The 12,922-nt window shown below is 30.1% G+C and overlaps 1 protein-coding gene across 1 annotated transcript in view; it reads right to left on the minus strand.

Moving 5' to 3' along the window:
- Positions 1 to 12,922, minus strand: part of Dhc62B (Dynein heavy chain at 62B) — a 253,254-nt gene that overhangs the window by 158,023 nt on the left and 82,309 nt on the right. Inside the window, exons 25-27 of the mRNA XM_075361705.1 lie at positions 7,085 to 7,277; positions 2,839 to 3,044; positions 2,560 to 2,719 (exon numbers count right to left, since the gene is read on the minus strand). Coding sequence (XP_075217820.1) covers positions 2,560 to 2,719; positions 2,839 to 3,044; positions 7,085 to 7,277 — 559 coding nt within the window. The remainder of the gene's footprint in view (positions 1 to 2,559; positions 2,720 to 2,838; positions 3,045 to 7,084; positions 7,278 to 12,922) is intronic.

A 12,922-nucleotide genomic window follows, 5' to 3' on the forward strand; every position in this document is an offset into this window, starting at 1 on the left:
GTTTCATGGCGCCATGAAATGCTGAGAAAGTTTGAAAATGGATAATTTCCCTATGTGAACAGTATTGTGACAGGTGACAAAACTTGGCTTGTTACTATTGTGACATCCTGATTGAGGCTCAGAACAAAGTGTGGGTGTTCAAAGATAGGAGACTACATGGCTGTTCAAAAATCCAAATCGGTGAAGAAGAAAATGGTGGCTATTTTTTAGTGCGAGAGGAATTTTAGAGCAAGTTGTGTCAGAAACTCTGAAGACAATTATAGGGAAGTAGCATATCGAGGAATGCTTGCCCAAAGTTATCAAAGCTCTCAAGAAGCTGGAACCAAACTCCAGGATGAACTCATAGTTTCTTCACACCAGCACACCGTTTCAAAGTTTGCTTTTAGTATTTGGTCAGCACTGGAATAAAACTATTAGAGCACCCTCCCTACAGTCTTGATCTTGTTCCACGGGCTTCGTACTGTTCAATCAAGTGAAGAACAAACTGAAAGGGAGGCATTTTTTGAGTGATGATGACCTCTAAGGGCTTGAGATGATGAGTGTGCCCAGATCTCTGATGAAACATAGCAGGGTTTCTTTGAAGACTGGTTTCAAAGGATGGGGAGAAGTGTATAATGTGTGGTGGAAATTACTTTGAAAAATTATAAAAAAATAGTCCTATTGCAAAACTTCCCTAGTGCCCTTTCTAAGTATAAAACAAAGCAATTAGAATATTAATATTTACGTTGAATTCTGGTATAATCCATACTAATGTAAAATGGGCTTACTGTTCAAACAGTTAACCCATTTCTTCCCAAAAGAACAATTTCCAAATTTTTCATGATTTTTTTCATTTTATCTAGTACATCATTAATACACAATTTTTTAAATTGGATTGATTTTACCAAGATATGAAAGGAAAGGGAGACTTGTATGTGTAGTTTTTGAGTTATGACCTGTTGTGTTCATGCAACGTTGGGAATTCCCTATGAGTTACAATGTTGCGTTAATGTAATGTTGGGAAATGATGTAAACAGTAAATGTACGACTGATAATTACGTAAAATAATTTTATTCATAGTAGTAATAATAAATATTAATAATAATTTCAGTTCACACTATTTTCTGTAATATTTATAATTTTTCTTTTTATTTCACTTTTCAGCTGCCTTGTGAAATTTTTTAAAACAGTCTACACGTAAAAACACTTGGCATTTCTTACAAATATAAACATTTTGACTATGACACATTTTACACCTTCATTTTCCATTATTTTCATTTCTGCCTACAATATGGTCAATTTTCTCTTTTCGTACATGGTCTGGTAAAATCATTTTACAGCATTGTCGTAACAGTAAACTTCTGTCACTTATGTCAGGTTCTTCAATTTTTGCTGATCAAAGTAATGCCAAAATTTGTAATATTTAGCTGTTTTATTTATATAATTTTCTTTTCCTTCTTTTCAGTTAAATCTTTTTACATTTAGTATAGGATCTATCGATCTATAATTTGTTATTAGTGTAACTACAAAATTATCTTGCCACTGAACTACAAAGGTATTTTCATCTTTATCAAAAGCTTATTGATAAGTTCCTTTTGGAGCTTTGAGGGCCTTTTTCACTGACATCAGTGGAATATTATGAAGTCTGTTTTCTCTAACTGTTCCAGCGACTAGGAAATTCATTTTTGTCAGTTTACTTACTAAACTGCAAGTACTAAAAAAATTATCAAAGAAAATAATATGATTTTCTGGATTTTTAATTACATTTAACAAATTATAAAAGACTCTCTCCTAGCCCATAGTCGTCCTTTATGTCATCATTTTTTTCACTGTACGGCTCAATCCTGTAGGCATAACTATCAACAGAAGAACTGATCGGTACGCTAATAATTACATCTAACTGTTCAGAAATAACACAAACTACATGCTAGAAACTAATAACTAAATCTATATTATGAAATAAAAAAGCTATTTATCACGCACTAAAATCTAAATACTGTAAATAAAACTGGGTGATGTTATAACGTAGCTATGGTAATGATGGTAACAATTTGTTTTGATTGAGGCACTACACATGGCAGCTGTATCTTAACTAACAGCAAATTCACAATATTACATTATCGCAACACTTGCACATTTCATTGAATAACAAAAAACCTAACGTTCAGTCATAACAGAAATGACAGCAGTAAACTAAACATAATAAGAATAACTGAAAAAACAAAAAATTCGATCGTAAGAATGTACATACTTTTATTTCTTAGAACAAAAAAGCAGATTCTGAATGCATTGGTTTCACCATTATTCATGTTCACATAAGAAAGGAAATATACATAAGAAATTAAAAATAAAGCATCAATAAAATCTTTATATACTTCAGAATTAATAACACAAATCAAAAAAATTGACATATCACGGAAAAAAAATTATATACATAGTTTTGCAATGTAGAGTTTACATAACGTTGAGAAGAACATCATTGGGTTAACTGTTACACAGCAATAAGAAGAAGTAATGATGCAATCGATAAAATTTGTAAAATATAAGCACGTATTAAGAATAAATGAAGAAAATACTCACCTCTTCTTTGCCCTCTTCTAAAAGAGTGTCAAAAGAAGCATTAAAACATTCTTTAAAATGTTCTTTAACAGCTAGTTTAATTTTTTGAAATAACCATGATCGATCATCCTGATCAATAAGCCTATCACAGAATACTCTCAACATTTCATGGACCCATAATCTAAAAAAAAAAAAAATTAAAAGAAAATTAACAAAAACTAACTTCTTTTTTAACCTTTGATTTAATTATTAAAAATAGCATGACATTCATTTATCAAAGATTTTTCCTGGTTTACTTACTTGATGAATACTTTTTTACTATCGACTGACTCTTTCTTCATAAGAAGATGACCACTCATTACATGTGACAGATCACGAAGATTAAATATATAATGTGATTTCAAAGGTGTAGGTAAGAGGTGTTCAATTGCAGTATGATACACATCAATTGTTGCAGATACTATACTTGAGACAATAGGCATTATGTCGGTGGCAAATCCATTTCTCTGTTGAAACAGTTACACATTCAGCTTATAGTTTTAATTATTAATCAGAATACAATAGAAAATTATATAGGTAAGAAAATAAAAATCCCATAAGGGTCCAAAAAACTTAATGTAAAAAGTTAATCACAGTATTGTACTACTATGGGACATATAATTATTGATAAAAAAAATTATTTCCTAAGATAACATGAATCATTATTCTATTTTAAAAAATCAATCTACGAAAACAAACTTTTAATATTTATGTATTTACTACATGATGTTTGTCAGACATTAAGCATATGCTAACCCTTGCTGCAAGTATCACCTTATCTCTTACAACAATCAATTCTCTCTTCTTTTCACTTTCTTTCATTCTTTCTCAATTACATTTGGTGCTACCAGCCCCTACTCCCTTCCTTTTATATCCAGTGACCTTATCAACATAATTTTCAGGGAAATTGTCAAAATGTTAGGAAATAAAAATGTCTTCACTTAGTATTTAGTTCTGTTTTAAAAATTCTTTAAAATAGTAAAGATTTACTGATTTCTAATTGGTGCATCAAGTTCTGGTAAAAGGTATTTCAATAAGAACTAGTATGTTAATTAACAAAAAAAAATGTATTCTTTTGTCAGCAATACTAATTATTTTTATTGTAATATAACGTACAATGTAGTCATTGTAATATAAAGTACAATGGAGTCATTCCATAGAATATGGAAGAGTATATCAGCCAAATAACCACCATGTGTTCATTCTTTTAATAAGATTTTCAACTACATATCTAGGTGTCTGTAAGTCAATTTCTTTAATACAGTGGTAAATTTCATTCTTCAACTTTAGGAGTGTATGTAGGTTATTGTACACACATTACTCTTCAAATAAGGCCAAAAAAGGTAAGGTGTTAGAACACACGACACATGATTGCTGGCTAGTTCTGATCTCCAAAATGAGATTACATAACCTGGAAATTTGGTCTGTAATAACTGAATAGTTTCACATATTGTGGGGCAGGTTGCACCATCCTGTTGGAACAATATATCTTCCATGTCCATATCTTCCAGTTCAGGCAAAAAAATGTTCAAGCATCACACAATAACAAACAGCAATTACTGTACAGTAACACAAGCATCATTCTCAAAGAAATAAGGATCACTCTCCCAGCCCAAACTGCTCACCATACCATTACTTTTTGTGGATGCATGAAATGTGTGTGAACTACCCTCGGGTTTTCACTGCTTCAAATTCAACAATTTTGTTTATTCACAAAACCATTAAGCTGGAAATGAGCCTTGTTACTAAAGATTATTTTCCATTAAAATTCATCATTTGGGATTGACTGAATTTTGTATGCATGAAGAAGGTCTTTTGTCAAAATTCATTGTACTGTAGCCTATGAAATGTTTAATTGTTGTGCTCAATGGCATATTAATTTTTAAGATTAATTGTTACACTCTCACTCACTGCAGTGTTGTTTTGTGCAGATCAACTGAAACATTGACATAAATGCGGCATATCATCTTGAGGAATATGTATGCTCAAACTTTTTAATAAACTCTTCAACCACTGAATGAGATGGGGCACTGTGGCTACCGAAATGAGTATGTAATTTTTTCATTGTTTCCATCAAACACTTCCCATTTTTGTAATGGTCTTTACAATAAATAATCATTGCTCTAACATTTAATTTGACATTTCTAATAATCTCTAAGTCTCACTAAGAAAGATATCAAATATTGCAGCTTAGAATTTTGGTGCTTAATTTAAAATGCTGGTTCTTATTGAGAGACTTATTTTATTAAAATTAATTACATACTTACAAAATTTGAGAAACACATAGCCATATAACAGCCACAGATCAGTATCCAAACACTGACCAGAGTTTCTGGTACTACAGGTAACTGTGAACATCTATTGGCATGCAGGTAACATAAAGCACCTGAATTACAATAAACTGGACAGTTGAACTTTTAAACCTGGGATGAGACCTGCTTTGTTAGGTCACTTTGTGTTTCAACCCAACTCAAAGATTGTACTGTGCTGCCATCATGCTGGACCTGGACTGCCAAGCTAAACAGTAGAGAATCCGGCCAGTTCAAGTCTCTGCAATTGGTTACTTTCAATAGAGCAGCTTTTCCTCATATAATACGTCATGATGCCAGGTACTTCACCAGTAATAAAGCTGATAATATCCAAAACCTATAGTGAATCCTTGATTATATTTGCCCCTGACAAATTCGTGGCTTCAGGTAAAGCTCCAATGAGTATGAAAAGGGTTAATTCAACGGTCCTCGGATGATAAAAAAAAAACAGTGGGGAACAGAAATTATCATGTTCTATGGCTGTCACGTGAGCAGAAAAAAGATATCCTAAGCCTAAAGGAGAGAACTGATGATGCAATGCATCTCATCTTTCACAATTTGGTAACAACAGGGAGAACAGCTAGCTACTATAAAGTGTAGGTGGGTGACTGCAATGTTGCAGTTAGGGATTAGTGAACAACACAACATGATAAATCCCTTTGGTATATGTAAGTACAGATGTAATTCTCATAAACCACACTACTATACTGCACTAAGCAGCCCTTAAGGTGCTCTCAAATCATATATACAGGGTTATGATAAAGAATGGTGGAGTTTAAAGCAAGAATGAAATAAAAATAATTAGAGTTATATTGTTTTATTTGCCAAATTCTCTATCTCAAATAGTTATGCTACACGATCAACAAATTTAAATATACAGGTACATGACCTTCATTGCTTGATAAATATTCTATTTATATTATATTTCTTCCCTTACAGAATGTAACACATATTGTTTTGGTTATTATCACTTCCTCAACTCTTTTCCTCAAGAGATCCGGGTCACATAATTTTTGTTAGTAAACAATGTCTTAATATACTCCTAAAAAAATCACAAAGAGTTAGATCCAGACTTCTTGGAGACCAGGCTATAAATTATTCTTGGTTATCTATCCATCTACCTGCAAATTTTTCATTCAAAGCCAGGTTCACAAATCAATTAAAATGTGGAAGTGCACCATCTTGTTAGAAATAAATTTGATATACATCTTCTATTTCATTTGGTTAAGGAAAGTAATAATCATTTAATATATCAAGATAGACATTTCCATAAATAACATAATAAGAAACAGTCTTCAATAAAAAAAAAGGCCCAATTACACAATTTTTCATTATAACATAGAATATTAACATTATGCTTTCTCAAAAATTACATGCTGGTTTTCATATCCCCATATTCATAAATTCTGCTATTAATTCATTCATTAAGGTGTAAAGTAGCTTCATCCATAAAAATTGCATAACTTAAAAATGGTTTGTTTTCACTAATTCTGTCTAAAATTTCAACAACAAACGTTTTTCAGGTTCAAATCAAATGGTTTCCATATAGCAGATGGTTTCATTTCTTGCAGTAGCTGAATTTTGTATACATACAATTGCAACATTTTACTTAGAATTATGATTGCTTGTTTTTGTAATTTGTAACTTTAACAAATAATGGATTTATTAGAACCTGTGGCTGGAAATTGTCTGATTTGTTCAAAACTTTCTTCTGATAATGGTGGCCTTTCAGGCGATTTGTTTGAGAATAGATCCTGTTTCTTTGAACTGATTGAACCAGTGTTGCATGTTGTTTTCATGTAGTGGCTTCTTTTGATACGTACATTAATATGCAAGTTGAATTAAAATTACTGACTTCAGTTTGACATGCTACAAAACATATAGTGCTTTTTCTTGAAATATTAAAAAAGAAACACATCTCAGCAACAATATAGAGACTGATACACTTATTTAAATGGCTGTTACACAAACTTTTAGGTGGACACTTTCAGTTCTACAACATAATTTCTCAAAATATCCCCATGACTTGATCTGAGCTACTGAAACACTACCATTCTCTTATGACGACCCTGTAATTATCTAATATCATGAAAGAGAGAAATTCTGATTAATGATAGGAGCTTATAAACAGAAATATAACTAATGTATACAAAAAGAGTAATAATCATGGAAAAATTAAACCATAATAATAACAATACCTTATACCCTATCATTAATATTGTAGTAAATATTCTTATCATACTATCATCAGAAAATGTATTAATCGAATAAAGTGTGAAATGATGAAGAAAACGAGCAGATATTTCTTGATGAATTCCTCTAGGTGGACCATGAGCAGCAAACAATAATATATCTTCAAGTTTGATCTTGGTCAGCTCTTTTAAATCAAACCTAAAAAGGTTAAATAATCAAATTTGTATAATTAAAAGATAAACTAAATAAATTAGCTGAAATAATTCATGGAAAAAAGTTACTTGAATTATAAAGTAAGTACCTGTCAGAAATTTTCAGCTTAAAAATTAAATAAATTATAATAATTTATTATATATAATAAATATCTTATATTTGTTTTTATTATTTTTATTTATTAAAAATATTTATTTTTCTTAAGTTCTTTTTTATATTTGAAATTATTTAAGTATTTTTTGATTATTGAAAAATATTGGATTTCATAATTTTAACTGCAATTTAAACAAACCTTTTTTTGTTTACTATGAATACAACAATGGAGGTTTTAATAAAAACACATAAATAAACAAACCTTTTATTATATCTTTGCATAACACATTATGTAGATCATTTTAAGAAAATGTTTAGACTGCCATTATATATAAAGTACATTGCATAAAAAAAATGAATATTTTGGTTTCTATTTAGCATTTTGGTTTTTTCTTTGTTACATAAATCTAAGAATCATTCAAATTTTAAGTCTTTTTTACAACAGATAATTACCACTGGAAACTTGACAGACTTGTATATAACATATCAATGTATACAATTTATTTATTTAGAGTCCAATAGCCTGTAGTGAAGGCAATGTGTTCTATAAACCATGTTTATAGAACGTGGCGTGGTGGTGGAATTTTTTAACTCTGCGTGTGTTTCAAATGTTCCTTGTATGTTCCCTTTTCTAGTTTAGTCAGTGGAAGGGATATGAGAGTGGTTTAGTTGTTTTTTCAATAGTGATCAGAAGATGGCAGAAGGCAAGGACTCTTTGGTTGCCAAATCTGTCCAAAAACACGCTGGAAGGGCGAAAGAGAAGGTAATTAGTAAAAACTAATTATTCCTTTCTTTCTGTGTACACAGAAATTTAAATTAAGCATCACTGGACTATATTGTTTTTAAGTGGACATTTTATTATTTGTTCGGTTAAGCTGAATTGGTGTACCACATTCTTGAATGTGATAAAGTGTAGAATAAGATTATATTCCTGCTTCCAGCTACTCTATTTGATTCATTTTTTTTGGTTCTTTTATTTTACAGAAAACTTTAACCATTGCCTTGAAAAGGCCCAGAAAAAACTTTCTGGAGCAACATCCCCACTAATTTTTGCTACGAGCTACCACTGCTTAGAAAATTATGCACTCAGAGCTTTATATATTCCAAGTGTCTCTTTTGTTTGTTTGGGATTGTGTTAGATATATAATTGCGTTAAAAACATATATACTATATCTATGTTTTTTCTGAAGGCTACATTCTGTTCAGCTTTTCTACACTTTTACCTGTTTTTTCTAAGACTTTGTTTAATATTATCTTCAGATGATACTGATAACTTTTGAGTAGTTAGTGGATTATTGTTGTAATACCTGACAAGTTTTTGAGATGCTGTGATGTTTATATCACAGCTGGTTTTTTGTATATAATTTAAAATTGTGTGTTTGTTAGTGTATCTTTTTGGAGAGAAAATATGTTTGTTTATTGTTTTGTAATCATCTGTAAACTTTTGTAAGTTGCACTGTATTGTGCATGTGTGTTAAGAGCTGTTCTCTTATGTTGTTTTGACATCATCTTATGGTATCATTAAAGTATCTGATCCAGTATATTATTTTGTGGACATATTTGTTATATTATATGTTTGGTAATTTTATTGTCTTTTATGCATTGGAAAAAAGATTTCTGAATGTTGTTGGAAATAATGAGTCCCACAGAAAGGTCATCATGTTGTATATAAGATTTGGTTTTGTATGTACATTTGTATAAATATATTATTTTAAAACAAACTTTATTCTGTTTGTCCTTAAAAGTTAATAATTTTCTGTCATTTTCACTATTACGTGACATGAATAGCAACATCACAAACACATAAATAAACACACACACATATATATATAATTATACATATAAAATTGTTAACTCGCAAACTAACAACGGTCACATGATGCATCAAATGGAATTGTTTTGATGAGCCAATGTCACTTGTTTGGAATATGCTCTGTGCACCAGTTGGTGCTACTCTAGATGTTCAGTCTTATTTTGAAGACATCTAGTACATGCCAACTGTCTGATATACAAATCACAATTATTTTCATTACATTAATACTATAAAAACCTAAACAGTCTACAAAAAACAAACCAAATATAAAAACTGTAGAAAATTATGAAACACACACACACACACACACACACACACACACATACATACACACATACACAAAACCCCATAACAATGTTGTTACAAATAAAGAGCAAATTCAAGTCTGATACTTTTCAGCCCAAACCACAGTATTTTTTTTCTTAATTTAAAAAACTACCACTAATAACAATATCTGATAACATTAACAAATCAAGACTGCAATTTCAATCAAGATGGCTAAAAAAGCAACGGAAATCATTATGTAAGAATACAAACCTATTATTTTAAAATAAATTTCATTTGGTTTGTCGGTTTTCTATGTGGTGTTTTCAGTTTCAGAACGATGGCCCAATAATACTATGTTTCAGCAGTAACTTTTGTGATTTTATTTTTTTAAAAGCATATGTAATTTGTAAGAAGTGTAAAGACATTAATAAAATTAATCACCTTTTAAAGAGCAAGTCATAGCATATGCATACCTGACAAATTGTATAATAGGACAAAACAAATTAAACAGTAGAAAAGTATAAGATATGGAACAAGCAGCATGAAAATTATTGTGGAGTAGTTGTAATTGAGACTCAAAACAGGTGATTTCTTTCAAATCAAAACTGAAAATAATTTATGTAACAGTTAAATGTAATAGCAGCAGGGATTTATTGTCCACATGGATCATTTTTCAGAAAGACATACAAAATCTAAATATGGGTTATTAACGACCATGCAGCATCAGTTTCATTAAATGCGATGAAACTGATCTGCTAGGTACTCAGAGGTCCATAGCCTACTCCAGAAAACAGGATATCTGTGTAAAGAAAAGAATATAAGATAACTGTGCATACCTTAGGACAATCTACTCTTAGAAGAATTCCAATATAGCTTCTGAAAATCAACCTGTAATACCAGTCAAGGAGTTAAACAGGTTTGACATATTTCAAATAAAGAGATAATGTTTGATTATGAAGCCTTACACACTTCAACTGTATTGTGGGCTGTGAGACCAAAAGACAAGTTTAAAATAATCCTAATTTTTGTGTCATATATAGGAAACTACAGAGTTGAAGATTATGCTTCATGTTTGGGATTTAGTATTGAAGCAATATTTCATAGCAGTAAGGTGAATCACCACAGTGCATGCCAATGGTGAACAGAAAACCGAATGCATCAATTGAGCATAATGATGACTACCTAAAATTAAAGTTAAAATCTTTCATTTTCCCTGTAAAAGGTTTATGGCCCTTTTTTGTTAAAAACACAGCAAATGGTCATTCCTACCTAGATATGCCGCAGGACCAGCTATTTCCACAATTAAATGAAGATTCCAGCAACTTAACATTTATAAAAATATGTGTCACCACCTCATCAACATAATATGGGTTCCTTGTTACCTCAAAAAAACTCTTTTTCACCACTGGATATGTGACAGGAGATCCTCTGTCAATTTGGTGCTGTATATTCAGTTTTCTAGATCATAAAATACTATGCTAAATAGCTTCTTTTTTAGGGGTTTCATTGTGTTTGCTGTTTATAGGCCACTGTTGCTTATGACTTCAAATGAGCTAAAAAATCACACTGTTATTGTTGTGAGTTAATGACAATGGAAATGCTGGGGCAAATTTAGCATAAATTCAACTATCGTCTAGATTTGTTTGCATAACTAAAGGAAGACACATAAGGCACTTATAAGGTTTATAAATTTTAGTAGTCTTTCTTTTAATTATTCTGTCAGTAACCACAATGAATTTGTACACTTCAGATATGTATAGATATTGTAATGCGATTTTGACTCCTGTTAAGAGCCCTGAAGAGTTTTTATTTTATTTTTTATTGTTAGTTTTGTTAATCTCTTCTCTTACTTTAATTATAATATTATTGTGTCTTTCATAGGTTAACCTTATTTTTCTATTTACTAATAATAGCACAAATGAAACTCGATATGATAATTTTATTATTTAATTCAATAGATAAATGAATAAATATCTTATCTTATTAATTTGTTTTTCTAAACTGAACTCCATGTTCATTCTTGCCCAGCATGATTTAATGTCTATACAATTTTATAATAAATATTTTGAGATAATTTTTTTATAATTACTTGATTTAAAAAAAGAAAGAAAAGAGAATCAACTGGCACAATGCAGTTACTAACTACAAAAGCAGAGACAATACATAAGTGTGTGTGTGTCTCCCTTCATAGTAAAAACTATAATTTTATTAAATATGTATCTTAAAAAGGATTTATTGAACCTTTTCCATTTTAAAAATAAGTTCAATATATAATGATGAACATAGATCAATTTATGCCAGCAAATTAAGCTGTTCATCCACACGGCCTTAATAAATTTTAGTAATGAAAAAAGCTTAATTAAGTACTAAGCAGCAGCTAGTATTTACTTCTTACAACTAGAGATATTAGCAAAAGATAATAAAATTATTCATACTTTATGCTAAGCATAATGTCCATGTTTAATTTTTTTATTTTATTTTATTTTATTATTATTTTTTCTATTAATTCATCACGATAATTAATTTTTAAACCCAGGGGAAAAGTCATTAAGTCATTAAACATTTCTTCATGTGTATCCCCCATTAAACTTAATTTGTACTTAGCAAATGAAACTGTTATATTTCCTTTTTTTATTTTGTAAATTTATTGTTTAATTCAGTTTATTAAATTATACTTTAATAATTCATCCCAGTTAATATTCCACAAACATATGTCTAGTACATGCATTATAAAATTCAGTTACTTTTTGCAGTTTCTATTTTTTATTCATTGTTATAATAAAAATTAAAAAAAAAAAAATTTTGCTAATCTGTATTAAGGAAGTATGCCGCATTAATTAGTCTTAAATTAAATAAAATCAAAGCTATCGCTATTTTTTTTTTAATTTTTGTAAAATAATTAATATTAATTACGTCAGAATTAATATTAATTATTGAAGAAATTCAATATTAAAATATTGGTGGAATACATTTATTAGTAAATATTCATGTTTAAAGTAGTTATGGCAGGTTCAACATAAATTTATTATTAAATTATTTGTTTTGAGAACATTCTACACGATGTCAGGACCCTGAGAGTATGTAAGCACAGTGGCTACCAGGAACAAGACAGTCATTCAATCTCCCACAAGACTCTCTTTTTGATACTTTCTCTCAGTCAGACGCCAATGATCATCAGGCACAGAATTCAGCAAGACCATCCAAGGATCATCCATCTGCAAAACTTAATCATCGTTCCTGATTGATTTTGACTGGCAGCCATCAGGTCGATAACTACAGCTTGACATGACTTGTGCTGATACAGATAATCATATTTTTTTATTAACAAAAAGTTTAATTCACAAATATAATTTCATCGCTATTATTACCACAACCCTGGGACCAGGACTATCCACTTGACCACCAGAGGCTAGCCATCTTATCCTTTTATTAATCTATCTTTTTTTTTTTTAAATTT

The sequence above is a fragment of the Lycorma delicatula genome, chromosome 4 (assembly GCF_047948215.1).
Source record: "Lycorma delicatula isolate Av1 chromosome 4, ASM4794821v1, whole genome shotgun sequence".
NCBI classification, from domain to species: domain Eukaryota; kingdom Metazoa; phylum Arthropoda; class Insecta; order Hemiptera; family Fulgoridae; genus Lycorma; species Lycorma delicatula.